This window comes from Rattus norvegicus, chromosome 19 (genome assembly GCF_036323735.1).
Source record: "Rattus norvegicus strain BN/NHsdMcwi chromosome 19, GRCr8, whole genome shotgun sequence".
Classification (NCBI taxonomy): domain Eukaryota; kingdom Metazoa; phylum Chordata; class Mammalia; order Rodentia; family Muridae; genus Rattus; species Rattus norvegicus.
In genome coordinates this window covers 59,034,365-59,053,950 of record NC_086037.1, presented here as the reverse complement: position 1 = coordinate 59,053,950, position 19,586 = coordinate 59,034,365, and the positions used below count along the sequence as shown (strand labels likewise).

The window sequence follows — 19,586 nt, the reverse complement described above, 5'->3', positions numbered from 1 at the left end:
TTTAGTACTTGACTAGCAAGTATGAGAGCTTAGCCTCAACCCTATAACCACAAAACAACAACCATATTAAATGACTAATAGGAAAATAAGCTGTTACTCACGCCAGAGTCTTGTGTGTATTGGTTTATTTCATACCTTGACATCTGTGCTGGCTAGTTGGTTTGGTTTTTGTTTGCCTTGCCTTTTTTTGTTTTTGTTTTGTTTTGTTTTGTTTTGTTTTTGCCAACTTGACACAAGCTAGAATCATATGGGAAAAAAGACCCTAAGTTGAAGAATTAACTCCATTAGTAGGCCGTTCTGTAGAGCGCTGTTCTTGACTTATGATTGATACGTTCAGCTCAGTATGGATGGTTCCAGCCAAGCAGGGAGCCCTGGGTTATATAAGAAAGCAGGCTGAACAAGCCATGGAGAACAATCCAGTAAGCACCATCCCTCATGGCCTCTGCTTCAGTTCCTGCCTCCAGTTTCCTCTATTGGGTTCCTACTCTAACTTCCCTTCGAAATATACTGTTACTTGAATGCAGAAGATGAAATAAACCATCTCCTCCCCAAGTTGCTTCTGGTCAGTGGTTGGTTTGTTTTTTGTTTTTTGTTTTTGTTTTTTTTCACAGCAACAGAGAAGCAAACCAGGACAACATCCCTAAACAGAATGTTCTTCCGTCAGAGAATGGAAAACATGCTTGGGTCATGGGCTGGTGGTGAGAGAGTTGATGCTCACACTTGTGCCTTCTGTCCTTTACCAGAGCTGTGGTCTACAGAGTTGTGGAGTTGAGGTTGTCCGCTTGACCGGACCATGTACAAAATCAGAGAGTGGAGACAGATGTTTTGAGTTATGTGAGCACCCCACACTGACTCCTGCATGCCACAGGGTCCTAGAATCTTGGCATGTGACCCCGATGGGCAGTGACTTCTTTTAGAAATGTGGACTAGGGCACTGGTCTTTCTGAGCCATTTCAAAAAAAAAAAAAAAAAAAAGGGCATGAAGCTACAGGTTTCATAATGCGATTTTTGTTTAAGCATATCATAACTTTCTTTGACCAATTCACTTGCATTACCTGGTTCTTGTCCTGTCCTGCCTCTTCCAAAATATCCCCGTCTTAGTTAGGGTCGCCGTTGCTATGACAAGACACCATGACCAAAGCAACTCGGGGAGGAAAGGGCTTTTTGGGTTTACACTTCCATATCTCTGTTTATCCACAAAGCAATCAGCACAGGCAATCAAACAGGGCAGGAACGTGAGGTAGGAGCTGATGCAGAGGCCGTGGAGGGGAGCTGCTTAGTCACGTGTTGCCCATGGCTTGCTCAATCTCAGTTCTTATAGAACCTAAGCCCCACCCTCTCAGGATTGTTCCCACCTACAAGGGGCTGGGCCCTCACCCATCAATCACAATGAAGAAAATGCCCTACAGGCTTGCTTATAACCTGATCCTCTGCAGGATTTTTCTCAGTTGAGACTCTAAGCTGTGTCAAGTTGACATAAAACTAGCCAGGATATATACCCACTTCTATATATATACCCACTTCTATTCTCCTGGGCCTCCCTCTTTCTTACACACACACACACACACACGTGCACGCACACAAGCGTGACCATCTTTTTCTGAGTCCTAGTTCTCTTTGCATCGTGCTCTCCTGTTTCATCCATTTTCTTACCAACGACACGATCTCATTCCTCCGTATGACTAAAATAAACACCCCTGTATGTGTACAACCACATTTTCTTGACACGTTCTTCTGTTGATGGCTTTATAGCTTGGCAAACAGATTGCTCTTCTCTGTCTACATCAGTTCTAACAGATGGCTCTCATGACAATCATGGCAGGATGCAAAAAGAAGGCCCAGGTCGTCCTGGTGATGAGGTCCTCAGCAGTGTGTGCACCTGCTATTATTATCCTTGAGGCTAATCCGGTCAGTAGCACACTACAGTGTTAGTAGACTCCCTGAGAGCCACACCGTGCCAATAATACAGTAATATGAGAGGGGGAGGGGATAGGGGGAGGGGCAGGAGGATAGGGGGAGAGGCAGGGGGAGGGGAAGGGGAGGGGGAAGGGAGAGAGGGAGGAGAGGGAAAGAAAGTGGGAAAGGGAGAGAGTGGGAGAGGGAGAGAGAGTGGGAGAGGGAAAGAGAGGCAGGGAGGGAGGGAGGGAGGGAGGGAGGAAGGGAGAGAGAGAGAGAGAGAGAGAGAGAGAGAGAGAGAGAGAGAGAGAAATTGAGTATCTGGAGTTCAGAAGCCAGTCTTGGGCATCATTTCTTAGGTGCCAGCCAGCTCGTCTTTGTGTACATATGGGCATGGCATGATGGGGTACATTTACATGCACACATTACACATGATTGCACATGGAAAGCCAGGTACTGACCTCCAGGCGTCCTTCTCAATCACTTCTGTTTTATTTCTGGTGGTCGCTCACAGAAGCTGAAGGTCATCATTTCAACTAGATTGCCTAGCAAGCAAGTCCCTGACATCCATCCCCCTTCTCTACCCCGAGCAGTGAGTTTACAGACTTGTACTGCCTTCTCCAGGTTTTCCATGGGTTCTGGGGATCTGAACTTTGATGTTTATTGCTTGGGCAACAAACAACTATCTTAACAAAACGCAACCATCTTCTCGTGCTTGGGCAGCAAACCTGTTACTAGCTGAACTGTCTCTTATATTCTGAGGCAAGGTCTTTCTTCCAGTGGCCTGGAGTTTACCCATTTAGTTTTGCTGGCCAACTGAGGCCAGTGAGCCTTCTGAGGCTCTGCCACTTTTACCTCCCTAGCTCTACGATTACATACAAGTGTCCAGCTTTTTAAACAAACAAACAAACAAACAAACAACCCACTCATGATTTCTAAGAATAGAACTTTGCCCACAAAACTCTCTCCTGCCCCCCAAACTTCTCTTGATTTGATCTAGATTTGATGTTTATATTAGAGCCCTGAGCATAGCTATAATAAAATATTGATAAAGGACAGGAACCATCATGCTGCTATTAATAAATACTCACTCTCTAACTTGGGTGCCTTTAAGTTGTCGAGTTCGGCTGCCCCAATGCCTTCCAGAAAGCAGGCAAGGCCCGTGTAGTTCACATCAACAGTGTGAAGGGAGGCTTTCTGCACTGCCAGAGAGGTCAGCCATCTAACCAGCAATTACACTGCTGTCAGATTGTAAATACACATTTGCAAATGCCTCTGTAATTGTTCAGAAATGGCTCAGGCTTGCTCATGCAGGGCTAGTTACAGAATGTTAATGGGGATGCTCACCCAACATCTGCTTTCCTGGTTGGATCCAGATTTGCACCATTTAAACATTTATGAGCATAAAATAGTGGACTGGGTACTTGCCTCTGCCAACTTTGAGAGGGAAAAAGAAAACAACCAAAACTTAGTAGCAATGGACACTTCTCTGGCAGATTGACAGGTTGAGGAAGGGCATCAGGTTTCAGTTATAGTTATGAAAATCTAATAATACAACGCAGTAGGATGTGAAATTAGCATCGTAGAGTTGTGGTTTATACGGCTGCACTTACCAGCCTCTCTGACCTTGGCAGTTAATATCCTAATTAAACAAAGATATCCCTGCTGGGAATGAGGCCTGGTCTGTGGCGATGGCCACTGAGGAGACAGGAGACCTGAAAGCATGGTTTGGAATGCTTGTCTCTCTGATTTGAGATTTGTGCATGAAATTGGTGCTTTATTTGACGTCAGCACACTGGAAGGTGGCTGGTTGTATTTGGAGGCACGTGGGCCTCTCTTGTTCATCTGTTTCTGTTGCTTGGGAAGTCATGCTCCCTCCCACACACATCACAGAGTTTTCACACAGAGTCAGAGCTGGGACGTCAATTTTGCTTTCAATCCCTTGAGCTTGGATGAATACTCATTTTGTCATTCTCAAGTATCATAGTATATAAGATAAATACATTTAGTATATACATAAATGTACATGTATTTAGGGTTGTAGCAGTATTGCAGTGAAAAGGCCCAAAATTACAATGCAAAAAGATGAGAGAATTTTACCACTGTCATCCATCACTGACCCCTGTGAAGGGCTGCTTTGCTTCAAAGTCTCTCAGAGAGCCAGGCACTGACCATTCTTTGCTTTCTGCCATTCCCTTAGGGAATTTCTTCCCCTACCTGGTCACGGTTGGGTTATAGACATATCTACACTGAATCTCATGAAAGACAGAAAGTGGGGCTCCAGGGGAGCTGCCTTTCACTCTTAAATCGAATGTAACTGGCAAAGTCATCTTTCTCCCTGATCACATTACTTCAAACTGAATGCCAGGGGTCCACTTCATGGCAAAAGATTCTGGGAAGACTGCTGACCCAGCTTAGCCCCTACTGTCATGGAATGGGGGGAGGGTAGTGTGTGTGTGTGTGTGTGTGTGTGTGTGCGTGTGTGTATGTGTGTGTGTATGTGTGTGTATGTCTGTGTGTCTGTGTGTGGACATATGTGCACATGTGTGTGGAGGTCAGTCTTATATACCATTCCTCTGGTACTACCAACCTTTATTCAAACAGAGGCTCTCATTAGCCTGAAGCTTGCCAAGTAGGGTAGACTGCCTGGACAGAAAGCCTCAGCGATGCCTGGTTCTCTGTCCCTAATGCTAGGATTGCAAATGTACACCACCACACCTGGGTCATTGTTCATGGGTGCTCAAACTCAGATCCGTATGCTTGTGAGACAGGCACTATGTTGGTGGAACTATCTCCCTAGTCCCAAGAGGGAAGGTTTGAATGGTTAGCCAGAAGTTTTTGCCAGATGAAACGATGGATTAAGAATATATTTCAAATACTTTAAAATAAGATGAGTGTTGCAAGCCTTATATTTGACAAATATTTATTAAGTGCCTACTATGTGACAGACACCCATAAAACAACTAAAAATAGCGACATTTTAATGGGTAAAATTAGACTACCCTGCTCGTGCTTTTTTTTCCAGTTCTGAAAGACTTATAGTGTTCAAGGTGAAAAATTGGCTACTGGAAACCAGGTAAGGCCCTCACAATCACGGTGTACGAAATATATTCACACCTGTCAGATACCACTCGCTAATGCTGCTGTTCTGAGCATAAGCTCATGCAAAAACCTCGTGTATGTTCTTTTGGGTTTCGGTGACTTCACAATTTGCTGGAAGAACATCTATGAAGAAAGGTCTTCTCACAAGATGGTATCAGGTCATGGAGATCAAATTCGGTCTCGAAGGAAGGACTTTTTTCAAAAATAATTAAGGCAGCCAGCACAGCCAATTTTGAGGTCATTCCCTTGATGAGGTACTTCGAGCCAGTCTCAGGGTCTGTGTATTCAAAGCAATGCAAAACAAAATGGTAGCCAGAATGTGTGAAGTGACTCTGGTAGTAGACTTGGGGACAGAGGAAATAGTCCAAAGGCACGAGGAACACATCCTTCACTTCATCAGCATTAGGCTGGGCCTGGAAGTCGGGGTCTAGAAATCCCACTACGGGCGTTACCAGGTCATTGTTCTGAAAGCGGACACCAAAGTTCATAAATTACAAAGTATAATGATACAATTTCAAAGATTAAACTCAGGTCAGTTCCGGGAGAGGGAAGACCAAAGCTATGCTATATGGTATATGGTGGGCGGGGGTAGTGATCCAGACACAAATATGTCCCCTCTGGGAGAAAGATCCTCCACCTGTGTTGGCATCTAAGAAGACTCTGAAGGTGTGTGTGTGTGTGTGTGTGTGTGTGTGTGTGTGTGTGTGTGTACACATGCAAACGGTGGTATGATTGTAATGACTATGAAATGGTGTTATTTAGACCATGACCCCCTTGACTTAGGAATCACATTTGTGTGAGTATGTCTACTTTATAAATCCCACCATGCAAGTAAAGATACAGGAGCAAAGCAGAAGCACTATCTAAAAACAACTCCGAACTCCACAGTGGCTACTTCTCACTGACGGACACTTAGGTTAAACTCTGATGGAAGTCATACATCGGAATGATGTCACATACCCTTTCCTCTTGCTGTGGACAGGGGAAGGATGTCACATCAACAGAAAACGGCACGATATTACTTAGGGCATACTTCTATTTAGAGAAAATAGATACAGAATTGCTTACAAACTACATTTTGATAATATACATATTTGTGCTATGAAGATTTATTTAGGAAGTACAAATGCTTACAAATGGCCCAGAATTTCTACTGAATGGAGGGTCTTCACCTCTACTGGAAAGTCTGAAAGAGGCAAGGACTGAACACAGGTATGGTCGTCTCTAGTTTGAAGTTCCCGGCTCATTAAAAATGTACTAGGGATATCCAGAGGCAGGTACACTGTGAGATGGGCATCTAGAGAAAGGTTAAACAGGCCTATGGGAACCTCTCATAGGGGGATACAGCCAAAGAGTCTAAGAATGGAAACAGGTCATACTATTAACTACACCCAGGGTAAATGACAACCTTCAGATAGAGAGGAGGCAAGAGGGACATAGATCTTAAATGGCCTTAGGGCAGTAAATCTGAGGTCATGGGTCACCAAGACCCTCTGCCTTGCTGACTCTTGCATAAAGGCACACTCTCAGAGGTAATGGGGTTTCTTAGAGCAGATACTGAGCCAAAGTCTTAGATACAAGCAATTTCTTATCAAAATGCTGCCAGGGGAAACTGGTGAGAGGCTAAGGAGGGTGTTTTGGAGAATACTCTGGCTAGAGACAAGGAGTCCCTTGATCAGCCTCAGCCACTGGTGGAGGACGGCTTTGCAGAGCACCAATCCAGGGACTTCTGACCCTCTGTGTGTGATGTCCTTCAAGGTATCTCTACCTACCCAATGGTGCATTCTTAGCAGAGAGCTGCTGGCTACCAGAAACACAGAGAGGGTTGGAAGGATGGATGAAGAGGTCTCAAAAGAACTCCAACAGGTCATGTCAGAATGAGCTGTTTTATTACGGTGACCAAAGCAATGGGGAAAACTAACCATGGGATCAGTACCTCCAAATCTAGGAGTTGAACTATATCTTCCTTCTATGTTCTAGTTACATTTCTACTGCTGTGACAACACTCTCTCCAAAAGTCATGCTGAGCAGAAAGAGTTATTTGTCTCACAACTCGATCATAGTCCATCACTGAGGGAAGTCAAGATAAGAACTCAAAGGAGGGCCTGCTTGCTATTCCACACAGCATTACCTCTGAGCAAGGAATTCAGTTCACAGCCAAAGAAATAAGTCAAGAACTGATGATGCTGTCTGCTGGCTCTCGGGCTGGTTATGCTTAGGTAGCTTTCTTAGAGCCTAGGATCACCTGCCTAGGGGATGGTGCTGCCCATAGTGGGCTGAGTACTCCTGCATCCATTAACTACAAAGGCATGTCCTACCCTGACACATACATACATACACACACACACACACACACACACACACACACACACACACACAGAGAGAGAGAGAGAGAGAGAGAGAGAGAGAGAGAGAGAGAGAGAGAGAGGCGCCAATCTGATCTGATCTAGATAATTCCATTGAGACTCTCTACCCAGGTGATTCTAGGTTGTGGCAATTTGACATTAAAAACTAACCATCATATCCTGTAAGTTGCTTAGCTCAGGTAATTGTTAAGAGCAATAGAAAGCTGACTGAGACATCTGTGAACTCCCTTATTCTGTCCACCCATGTATAATTCAGTAGCTCTCTGGGATAGTGGAAATGAAGCTACTCTGATTTGAGGAACTTTTACCAGTATTAGCTTAATCAGTCAATAAAGGTCTAAAGCTCAACTCCCCAAAATAAGTTGGGAAATTTGCAGAAAATTGAAAATCACCCCATGAGAAAATGTGACTGAAGAGGAAGAAGCTGCCATATTTCCCTCTCACTAATGCTCTCTTCTCTCTGCCCGTGTCTCCCTATCTCTGTCTCCCTGTCTCTGTGTATCTGTCAACTGGATATAATCCGAAATGTAGGATGGGGCCAAGGGCAGAAGGGAAGACAATAGGAAAAGTAATAAAGAAGGAGTGGGTTTAGATCACAGTAATGTTCTAACCTTGTTTCTTAGTACCCCAATGTATCCCAGCGGTGTCAGGCATTATGGGAGATCCTGGGTGTCATGCATGACATGAAAACAGATGGCTTCTAATCTGTCATTGTTTTAGACACACAACTATAGTGATAAAAATGATGCTGATATACGAGTTAAAATTGGCAAGTGACCCCTAAAGTCCAGCAGTGCAACAGCCAATGGCTATCCCAGCTCTAGGCTTCCCCATGCTGCTTGGTTTATAGGAAACAGAAGTCCTTAGCTGCACGGGAGTGCAGGGCAAACAGCGGAGGTTTCTAGGCAGCTTGTCAAATACTCTTGTTCTTCTCCCAGACTCTTAAAACCTAGTCTAACCAAGAGGGGCCCGGGGGCTGGAGAGCTGGTTCAGCGGTGAAGAGCACTTGCTGGTCCCATAGAGGGCCAGAGTTTGGGTTCTGAGCATCCTTCTCAGGTGGCTCCCAACCATCTACAACTCCATTTCTAGTGGATTTGACACTCTTTTGGTCTCTGTGGGATTCTGGATGCCTAGTCACCGGTGCTACTACATATACATAAATAAAAGTGAAGTCTTTTTTTAAAAACTTCCTTAATCATGAGGTATTAGAACTGAAGGACATCCAGTATATCTTAAAACTGCCATGATAACATCAAGTGTGAGAGATCCTTACAGATCCAACGACCACAGCAACCTGACAGTCAATGCAGGGGGTGGTATGTAAGGTGAGGCCTCCAGTCCTGCGATAAGAAGACTCTTTATCCCAAGGTATGCGCCAAAAATGAGTGACATTAAACAGAAAGCACTGAGCCCCTCCAAGGGGATGCCATTTAGTGCGCTGCATGATAATGCATTATTTCCAACTGGGTTCTTAAAAATCGATGTGTCCTGGAGAAAAGTACACACCAACAGAACATCAGCGGAGCAGTTCTGCATACACCCAGAGTTCCACAGCACCAGTCTGAAAAGCACTGGGGTTAGCTCCGCTCTTTCTTCTTGGATGCGTGAGAAGGTCTACAGAGCTCACAAGGGGCAGAGTCCACACAGGGACCCAGTTCTCCTGGCTCTGCACCCAGTGCTCTTGGGAGTTGTGTTTGAATGAATGTGGAAGCCCCTCAGAGCCCAGGAGGGCCCACTCGTATCCTTACATTAATAAAATATGGCACCAGGTGAGAGACCACCTCCACTTGGTGGGGATGCAGCCCCACCTCCTCCTGGGCTTCACGGAGAGCAGTCGCTGTGTCATCTGCATCCACTGGGTCCCTCTTTCCTCCAGGGAAGCAGACTTCTCCAGGTGCCCTTCTCAGCTGGGGGATTGAAAGAACGAAGTTACAAAGCAAGAATTCAGTTTTGGAGCATTTAGTCATCTAACAAATATCAGCTCAGCATCTACAGAGTCCAAGATATGTTTCTCCTTGAGTCCTTAAGACAAAACAAAACACCAAACCACCAGGACTGGTGAGAAGGACTCAGCAGGTAGGACACACATGAGTTTGAATCCCAATCCAACATGGTTGAAGGAGAAAAGTGTGATGCTTGAAAGTTCTGGTCTGACCTCGCATGAATGCCATGGTACACGCACATTCACACTCAGTGCATATATATGCGCATGCAAGCACACTCACAAAACTTACTTTATTAATTATTTTGAACACCAATAACTTTATTAGAAAGGTTGGACAATATCTGTTTAGAAAAATCCCCCATCATGAGATTATAAAAACATTTTTACTCAATATTAATATTAATTGAAGTTGCTCCTTATTCATTCATGTCGTGTGTGCGATACTTTTTATATTTTACCACGTATCCCTTTTTAATATATCTAGTACATATAGGTCATGAGACTATCCCTGATGCAAATGATAATTTAATTATATGAATAATGTGTATACTTGAGGAAAAAGTATTACTGCATAGAAAGCACACCTCAACATGCAGGTTTGTTTTGTGTGACAAACTCACAAGTCCATAAAAGTTTTGCTAACTTCAACTCATTGATATGTTTTAAGTGTTATTTATTCAAGATATTATATTGATATAAAGTATATAGAGCATAATTCTCTTATATCCTCTGCCCCCATTTCTCTTCCTACCTATTAGCATTTCCTTAGTCTCCCTAAGCAGTTTTCCTTTTCATCATATAAATGTACACACACACACACACACACACACACACACACACACACAAATCCGTGCGTGCGCACGCCACGTGAAGAACTACAAGAAAATGAAAACAGTACATGGTTAAGTCTAGTTTGCACTCATTTTTCTCCCAAATGGTATGCTTTCTTAAAAATATTATTTCTTCTAATTTTCTCTTGATATATATATATATATATGTATATATATATATATATATGTATATATATACCTTACATTTTTCCTGATCCATTCCTTCTCCGATAGCCATCCAGGTTGATTCTGTAATTAAGGTACTGTGACTCGTGCTGCCAGGAATATTGATGTGGAAAAATCTCTGCCATTCATTAGTTTGAAATACTTTCATTAAAAAGAGTGGAACATCTGGGTCATATGGAACACCATTACACATGGCTTAATTTTTTTTTTAAACCTCCAATACTGACAACCATAGCGCCTAGACTAATTTATGTTCCTACCAACCACGTACAAAGCTTCTTTTCCTCTCCCAACCCTACCCCCTTGAACTGTTAGAAGAAAATGTCAATGAAAATATTTCAAAAAATGAGGTTGTGATTGAGGAGGACATCCAATGTTGACCGCTGGCTTACACACACACACACACACACACACACACACACACACACACACACACAGAGAGAGAGAGAGAGAGAGATCTTGCAGTAATAACCTTGCAGACTTCTCTCATGCCTGATTTTCCTCTACATGCCTGTAAAAGACAACATAAGCAGACTGACACCAATGAGAGCTGTAAAAGCTAAAGGAAACAATAGTATAAAGATGGCATTATCAACAGATTATTTCGTTAAATCCTTTATGGGTGATTACCATACTCAGGGCATGTATTGCATAATTCTATAAGCTGCTATGTTTGGGGAGAAAGATTGAGATGGGTTGTCAGACAGCCCAGTCTAGCCTCAAATTTGCTATGTGGTCAAGAACGACCTGGATCTTTGACCTTCCAGATTCATTTCCTAAGGGCAGAGATCGGATTGCACCACCGTGCCCTGTTTTAGGCAGCGCTGGGGATGAGACATAATGGTGTGCTTGTTGTTGTAATAATGATGTGCAACCATACCTAATACCTAGTTTCAGAACACTTTCCTATTCCAAGAGGACACCCATTAAGCTTTTTTTTCCCTACTGCCCAGTCTCTGATATCTGTCCAGATGAATCCAGTTTGTTTCACAGGAATGAAACCACATGGCATGTGACCTCATGTGTCTCAGCATCTCCTTTGTGACATTTTCCAATGCTGTATCATTGATCAGTGCTTCAGTTCTCTATGACTGAATGGTATTCCTTTGTTTGTATGGATCACAAATTATCTTTGTCACCACACAATCTATTTATTAAGAGTTTCTAGGGCCAGGGGGATGGCTCAGCTGGTAGAAGGGTTTGCTGTGCAAGCCCAATGACCTGAATTGGATCCCTAGAATCCACGTAAAAAGCCGGATCTGACAGCATGCGTCTTTAGTTCCAGAACCCTTAACATGCAGAGGCAGGAGAAATGTCTGGAAGTCTGAACTTTCCTCTATTCATCAGTAATTCTTCTATAGAATGTGAGCCTGCCTAGCATAAGCCCAAAGAGTGGTGTTTGGGATCCCATGGCTGGGAACGTAAGAGATAAAGTCATGAGAGAACCTGTCCAAGGACAAGGTAGAAGGAGAGAAGTGACTCTCGAAAGTTACCATCTAGCTCCCTTACAGCAGGCCATGGCACATGCATGTCCATACTCGTACATGCACATATTGGATGGATGGATGGATGGATGGATGGATGGATGGATGGATGGATAGAAAGACAGATAGATAAATGACAGAAAGCAAGATAGATAGAAGAAAGATAGATACAAAGAAATATAGATAATAGAAAGATACAAAGAAAGATAGATAAAAGATAGAAAGATAGAAGAAAGAAAGAAAGTTACAAAGAATGATAGATAAAAGAAAGAAAGACAGACAGACAGACAGATAAGCAAGCGTTTGGTAAAACCCAGTATGGCCGAGGATGCATCATGATTGGTACCATATATTTCGCCATCTCCATTTATTTTTGCTGACTCACATGAAGAATGGGAAGTTCTCTTTTCTTGTGTCTGTACCCACATCCCTGAATCCAGGCCTTTCTGGTTTTAGGACCGTGTGTAGCACCCCAGTCATTTCTTCCTCTCTCATCTCTGAGAGGGGCAGCCCTCACCCCTCTCTTCCCAGCTGGCCTAGTCCAGTTTCTCTTACACCCTCACCTATCCATGTCATTGTCCTCTCCAGCCATCTGCTGCGAGATCCTGACACAGCAGGGCTCTCGGGCCAGCTTCTTGCCAACTGTGTGCAAAGATCATGGCAGCGTTCACCTCTTAGAACCACAGGGTGGTTACATGAGCTGAGGCTGCCATGAGTGGAGTTGTGACTAGCTCCCAGGCAGGATGATGTAATGAGGTCCCCTTAAAGTCAGCTCTTGATGGCCAGAGTTCAACCGAGATGTCTTGTTGGCATTTTTAGCAACTAGGGTGACAGAGCTGTGTAAAGAAAGCTAGAAGCCTGCTTCGGTCTGAATAGCTGAATGTTGAAACCCTCAGTTACAAGGCAATACCATTCAGAGTTGGAGCTCTTGGGAAAACAGCTTGAACAAAGCCCTACCAAGGAGTGAAAGCATTTCTAAAGGAAGGGCACAGAAACCTATTGCTCCTTTCACACCATGAGCACACAGGGAAAACCATCATATGTGAAGTAGAAAGAGAAGGCAGCACTGGGTGCTCTATCTGCCGATGCCTTAATACTGAATTTCCCAGCCTCCACAAGCACAGGAAACCTTTGCTGTTCATAAGCCATCCAGTACAAGGTATTTTGTTACAGTCCTGTGAGAGGGCTAAGGCTGTTACGAGCTTTATTTAGTTTTCTACAGTTGATTACTCTGCGTTAGCAAGCTTGTTTCTTTTACCCATTCATTCATTTTTATTTGGTGGTGCTGAGGGTTGAGCCCAGGCTTTGTGCATACTGGGGAAGTGTTCTGCCATTGCACTCTACCCCCAGCCCTAGGCAACTCATTTGAAAACCTGAAACATTCGCAGTTTGTCCCTGCTATAAACGAAGAGTTCTACAAGATCTGCTTCGGCAGGCATGGCCTCACGCATCCTCTCATCAATGACAGACACGGGAGTAGGGAGAGGAAGGTGGGACCATTTTCTGTCATCTGCAGCATGTCTTACAGAAGACATAAGAACACAATTCCTGTTACATCACCTCTAAAACGTGATTTATTGTTTGTGCATTCAACACTAACAGTAGCTGGTGACAGGGGCATCCTCAAGGACTTCTTGGGCTTGATTGGAATGCAGACCTGATTTAAAATGTGTTTTGAAAGCTCTTCAAAGAGACCCAGAACATGCCAATTCAAGTGACCTTCCACCTCAACTCCAATTAATAGGGAACGAGGACCTTTTGGATTCCCGAGAACTCTCTACTCTTCGAAAACATTCTCCTGCGTTGAAGCAAGCACATTAAAAAAAAACCCAACCCAATTCTTCACAGGTTGTTGGGACCAGAAAGGGCTCTATTGACACTTGGGAGCTCATAATCTTTTCCCTCTGTACATAGTATAAGCTGCATGGATGTCTGTTGGGTGTATATGTGTGTTTGTGTGGGTCCCCATGTTTACATGTGCATGTAGAGGCCAACAGTCATCTTTGGGTACTATTCCTTAGCTGACATCTACAATGAGTTCTTTTGTTTGGTTTTTATTGATTTTATAAGGTTATACTAAAATTAAATCACCTCTTCCTTCCCTTTCTTGTTTCCCCAAACCCTGTCATATACACTTTTCCTTGCTCTCTTTCAAATTCATGTCTTTTAAAATTTTTTCCTATTGTTACTTTGTGTATATATGTTATCCTAGCCTACTTGATAAGCCCGGGGTCAGCAAGAGACTGTCTCAAAAAACAACGTAGCTTCTGACATGACTAAGAACTCTTCCCAACATGATGGCCTAAACTTGAGTTGACCAGGGATGGCACCAAGAGATAAGCCAAAGAGGAGTGGGCAAAGCCCAAGAGGCCTCAACTCTACACAGAGAGCTGCAGACAACTAAGGAGTAGTGGGAAGAGGGGAAATAGTCCTCCCCAGAGAAGAACACATCAGTTGGTTACCCAAAATCAAATGGTCAGCTGTCCAAACATGTATGAGTAACATAATATGGACTAAGGAGGTTGTATTCAGGAATACACACACACACACACACACACACACACACACACACACACACACACACACACACACACAGAGCAGGGGCAGCGGGTGTTCATAAGTACTTCATCTGTGCTTAGGAGCAGGAGCAGGGCTGAGACCAGGTCCCCATTTCTCCAGTTCCGGCTGAGTGTCCTTCCCCTCTGAGAAGCTGGATTTTGATCACTACGTGGACTTGTACATCACTTACTTGTCCTACAGTAGAAAGGATCACCACAGTTCTCTTGAAATGAGGTATTTGAGGGATAGAGAGACAGCTCAGCAGTTAATAGCACTGGCAGCCTGGGTTCAATTCCCAGCACCCACATGGCGGCTTATACCTGCCTGTAACTCCAGTCCCAGGGCTTCTGACACCCTCACACAGATGTGCAAGCAGGCAAAACACCAATGCCCATAAAATAAGAGTAAATTATATTTAAAAAGTATGAATCAGGGCATTTATTTACACACATTCTTTATTTACATATATATGCTGTCAGTGAGACATTTTTTTAAAAAATTATTCCACTTGAAAGGCCATGCTATTTTGTGGTCTATTTATTTCTATCTTGGGATAACCTTGAAATGGCCATTTCTCCAATTCTCTCTGGTAAATATTTCCAACAGTAAGGAAGGGTAACTACACGGGAGAGACAGGAACATATGGCCTGGTACGACTGTAGATTGAGAGGGTTCATAACTTCAGCCCTGCATTCAACATGGGCAGCTGGCTTCAGGGGTAGGCCGCTAACCACATGTTCTAGTGTACCTGAGGTGGATTAGTCTAACAGACTCATTGTTGACGGGGTAATTTTCCACCCCCATTCTGCCAGGATTACTGACACTGTCTGGAGACATGACGTCATCACACGGATGTGCCTGTGTGTACTGTTGTCATGGCAGAGGTCAAGGCGACCCTAAATATCCCACAGTGCCCGAGAAGGCTCCTCAATACAGAGTGGGTTGGACCCAAAGGCTGTTTAAGCACCGACATTAAGAAACCCTCGTCTAAAAGTGTTTTCTAATTTTATAAGAGAAATCTCTTTTTTCTTCTTTCTGAAACCTCGTCCACAAATGCTGTGTTGGGTTGAGGAGGAGGTTCAATGAGTAAACATGTCTGAGTGTCCACGTTTGTATCTCCATTTTATGAGGTTGACACGGCTGTGCATATCTGAACCTCGACTTCTCTGGTGGGGTGGAGAGAGATTGTGGCACATACGAGCCATGCCTACGCTAAAACCACAGGCTTCAAGTTCAGTGAGAGGCTCTGTTTCAAGGTAACGAGGCAGACAGTAACAGAGGAGGCCACTCGTTGTCTTCTCCTGGTCTCTATGATCATGTACACACACACACACGCACGCAGGCACGCACGCAGGCATGCAGGCGCACACGCGCACACATGCACATTAAAAAGTAAACACCAAAACTTAAGTCAGCACTTGTGAAGCAGAGATAGGCAGTTGGTCATAAGTTCAAGGCCAGCTTAAGCTACAGAGCAAACAAACCTGTGTCTTAAAATCACCAAAAAAAAAAACAAAAAAAAAAAAAAAACAAAAAAAAAAAAAACAAAACAAAAAAAAAAAAAAACCACCAAACACAACCCCATTTCATCCTGTGCTTCCCTTCACCACCCTGATTTCAAAAGTTCATTGGATCAAGGCGGCCTTGAATGAGGACGAAGTAACAGAAGGGTATGTTTTAAAAAGCCCAAGATGTCACAAGAGCTTCTTGTCACCTACCTTGTCTGAGCGGACCGTGAACAGCAAGTACAGCTTTTCTCCTCTGGCCAGCAATGGCAGAAGAACAGAATACTTACTAGGGGACAAGTGGGAATATCTGGTCCCAACATCAAACTTTTTCAAGCGAGCCTTGGCATCGTCAATCAGATTGTTTCTAAGAGGAGGACAAAACAAAACCTTGAGTAAGCAGAACTGTGGCACCAAGCACCTAGCCCTGCCAATCTCAATCTCTCTCTCTCTCTCTCTCTCTCTCTCTCTCTCTCTCTCTCTCTCTCTCTCTGTGTGTGTGTGTGTGTGTGTGTGTGTGTGTGTGTGTGTGTAGCTTGGATTTCATTTCTGAGTCTCATTATAGTTTTCCAACAACCTGGCAGAAATCTCACTACTTAAATGGCATGTGTTAGCAAGACTGACAGAGGCAAAATAAAACAACAAAAAAACCCCCACCAAGTCCATGTTGCATACATGAGTTGGCTTTGAAAGTCACACTAAATGTAAAATTGCAGTGTAAGCCTGGTTATGCAGGTAATGCCTGCATGTGAGAGGCAAAGGTGGGAGAACCTGCAGGGAAAGGTTATCCTCAGTAACCCGGTGAGTTCAGGGCCAGCCTAGGACACATGGCACGTTACCTCAAAAAAACAAACCAAACCAAACAGCAAGTACATATGGTAAAACATTCCCCCGATAACCCGACACTTGAACTTTGATATCTGTCAGTAAACTGGATCTCACTGTAGTCCCAGCTATTTGGGAGGCTGAGGCAGGAGGATGACAAGTCAAGGCATCCTTGGTTTATAGAGTAAGTGCAAGGTCAGTCTTGAACTCTAGAATGAAAAAATATATATATATATAATGTGGGGCTTGGGATGTGGCTCGGTTTAGAGCATTTGCTGAGCAAGTGAGGCCCTGGCTCTGTTCCTAGTCCTTTAGGGGAAGAATTATAATTGCTACAGGCAGACAGGACAGGTGGACCAAAAACTCTCTATGAGGCTTGCCTGGTCCTTCGGCTGCCATGTTCACCAACCCAGATACCCTGTAAAAGTAATTCTCAAGCACACAGCCACAGGATCTGCTACAAGGCTGTTCCCAACAGACCTTGGGACTTATCCCCAAAACCCGACTCAGTCACTTTGAGGTGAGGCCTGAGGATGAGCGTTTTATTCAACTTCCAAAGTAGCAAAACTCCTGGCAGCTCAAGAGACTGTACTTAGAGAACCATTACTGATTCACAGCCACCAATGGTTCCGTTTTCATGTAGCTCTGCCTGAGTCCCTCGGACAAGCTTTGTGCTTTATGCTGCTGGTCTGCACGGTGTGTTGGATGGTGACCTTGTTCAGGAGGACTCAGAGCTTGGGAATGTGACTTTACTCAGAAATAGGATCTTCATAGTTGTAAGCAGTTAAAGCTCTCGAGGTAGTGTTACCCTGAATTTAGGGAGAACTCCCAATCCAAAGACAGGTGTCTTTGAAGGAAGAGGCTATACACACACACACACTCACACACACAAAGAGGGGGGCAGAGACAGAGAGAGACACATAGAGACCCCCTCCCACACACAAAGACACAGAGACACACAGAGAGAGACACCCACACATACACACACACACACACACACACACACTCACACACACACAGAAAGAGACAGACAGACAGACAGACAGACAGACAGACAGACGGGGATCCAAGAGCTGCTGCTGCTGCTATAAGCCAGAAGTCACCAGAAGCTGGAAAGGGCAAAGGACCATGCCCAGAGACTTCTGATTTTCTTCCTGCCCACACCTTAATTGTGGATTTCAGACCGGATTATGGGGCCTTCAGACCCAAGAGAGGCCAATTGCTATTCCTTAAGTCAGACAGTTCGTAGGACTTGGTCACAGTGGCTGTAGAAAGTGTACGTTAGTTTTCATTATTCTGTAGTATGACTGTGCAAAAGCAGGCGTTTAGGTCAGCCAGAATTCCTTTCTTCTCAAAAAATACGGACGGAGCCAGGTATGGTAGCTCACACCTTAATTCCCTAGTGCGTGGGAGGTTGAGGTCGGAGGACTACCAAAAGTTTGAGATCAGCCTGGGCTACACATGGAAACAAATACTGACATCATCTCAAGGAGCCTGGAAGTCCACATCTGCCACGTCCTTGAAGGAAGCCGTGAAGATAAAATGGCCAGTTCATGCACAAGGTAGCCCTCAGCTGTGAGTGTTAATCACTAACTAGGGTCTCCTTGACAAGCCTTTGGTAACGGGGGTTTGCTTATTCTCGCTGCCCTGCCCCCTCCATGTGATAGAGCTGGCTGTAAACCAATCAACTGTCCTGGAAAGGGTCCGTGACAGCTGGCATATAATACAGTCAATGCTCACAGGCCTCTGTCCAGAAAAAAACAATTATCCAGACAAGCAGGAAGAAGTCTTAAACAGCCCAGAGGCAGCAGGGAAACAAAAATCTAGAAACAGTTTTAGGACTATATCATCAAAATAGGAGTAACAGCTCTGAGCCGGGCTGGCTCACTCTGTGTTGAGTTTTCAGGGTAGTCTGTAGTCTATGTGAGCCCAGGCTGGGAGCAGTGCCTTGAGCAAGAACCTCGATCATGCGAGGAAGACGCCACCCAGAAACTTGAACTCTGATGGGGTTCTGAGGTTCCGCTGTGGGGGTTACTGAAGAGTGACTCGGATTGGCAAAAGGGAAACGCTGTGACCTTGGGGGATGAGGACACGCCTGCGTCTGTGTGAATCTTATTAGGGGAAACCCCAACTCTGTCTCCAGGAGCAGAGGACCAAAGTTCCAGCTGGAAAGGACCCCTGATGAACCTGAACTGCAGGGTGGATATGCAGGGCGTCAGACTCAGGCCTGTGCAGTGATCGGAGCCCGGCTAGGTCAGGCTCCAATGTCTGGAGCCGGAGAACTTTACCTGACAGACTCCTGGAGTCCACAAGGTCGCGGCATCGGCCCTGCTGTACCTTTCCTACAAGCGGCTGGAGACTTCGGGAAGCAACGAGTTCTGACGCGCACGCGCATTGTAGCCCCAGCCGGGAGTGAGGGCGGGGACTCTGCGGGAGGAGAGGCTGAGGGCGGGGCGCTTCATAGACTCCCGAGAAGGGGCGGGGCATCTAGGTGGAGCTTGTTCTGGGCTGAGTTAGGTCGGAAGTGGTGCTGACCCGGTTTAAAGTGTTTAATACACTAAAATAGTTTGCTCTCTAGTTGCGTGGGCTTCTTCAAAACCATGGAGCATGTGAGAAAATTTGCCATGAGTAATTGTCAAAAGTACTTAATTAAAAAAAAATATTGCACTTGCTGGGTGTGGTGGCACAAGTCTTTAATCACAGCACTTGGGAAGCAGTGGCAGGAGGATCACTGTGAGTTCCAGGGCAGCCTGGTCTACAAAGCAAGTACCAGAAAAGCCAGGAGTGTTACACAGAGAAACACTCATGACTTGAAGAAAAACAACAAAACAAAACAAAATTACATTTTACTTACGTGTGTGGTGTGTGTGTGTGTGTGTGTGTGTGTG

At 44.6% G+C, this 19,586-nt stretch overlaps 1 protein-coding gene across 8 annotated transcripts; it reads right to left on the bottom strand.

Annotated features, from left to right (window-relative positions):
* Positions 1-4,802: 4,802 nt before the first annotated feature.
* Positions 4,803-19,143, bottom strand: Nudt7 (nudix hydrolase 7). 8 transcript variants are annotated; one of them, XM_063278139.1, is made up of 6 exons: positions 18,987-19,143; positions 16,087-16,240; positions 10,339-10,443; positions 9,113-9,271; positions 5,959-6,033; positions 4,803-5,462 (listed from the first exon to the last, which is right to left on the bottom strand). In XM_063278139.1, exons 1-6 carry the CDS (start codon positions 19,091-19,093, stop codon positions 5,100-5,102), a joined length of 963 nt encoding a protein of 320 aa, XP_063134209.1. In that variant the 5' UTR covers positions 19,094-19,143; the 3' UTR covers positions 4,803-5,099. The 8 variants fall into 8 exon arrangements, with proteins under 8 accessions (XP_063134209.1, XP_063134210.1, XP_063134211.1 ...); XM_063278140.1 differs by lacking the exon at positions 5,959-6,033; XM_063278141.1 differs by lacking the exon at positions 5,959-6,033 and having other exon boundaries at positions 9,173-9,271.
* Positions 19,144-19,586: the final 443 nt, after the last annotated feature.

Excerpts from the sequence above, each read along its gene's own strand:
- Nudt7 (XM_063278139.1), bottom strand. The coding sequence starts at position 19,093 with ATGCGCGTGCGCGTCAGAACTCGTTGCTTCCCGAAGTCTCCAGCCGCT. Across the intron at positions 9,272-10,338 it reads TGGATCAGGAAAAATGTAAG|CTGAGAAGGGCACCTGGAGA; the intron begins GTATATATATAC and ends TCAATCCCCCAG. Across the intron at positions 6,034-9,112 it reads TGGTGCCATATTTTATTAAT|AAGTATGCCCTAAGTAATAT; the intron begins GTAAGGATACGA and ends TTCTCTAAATAG.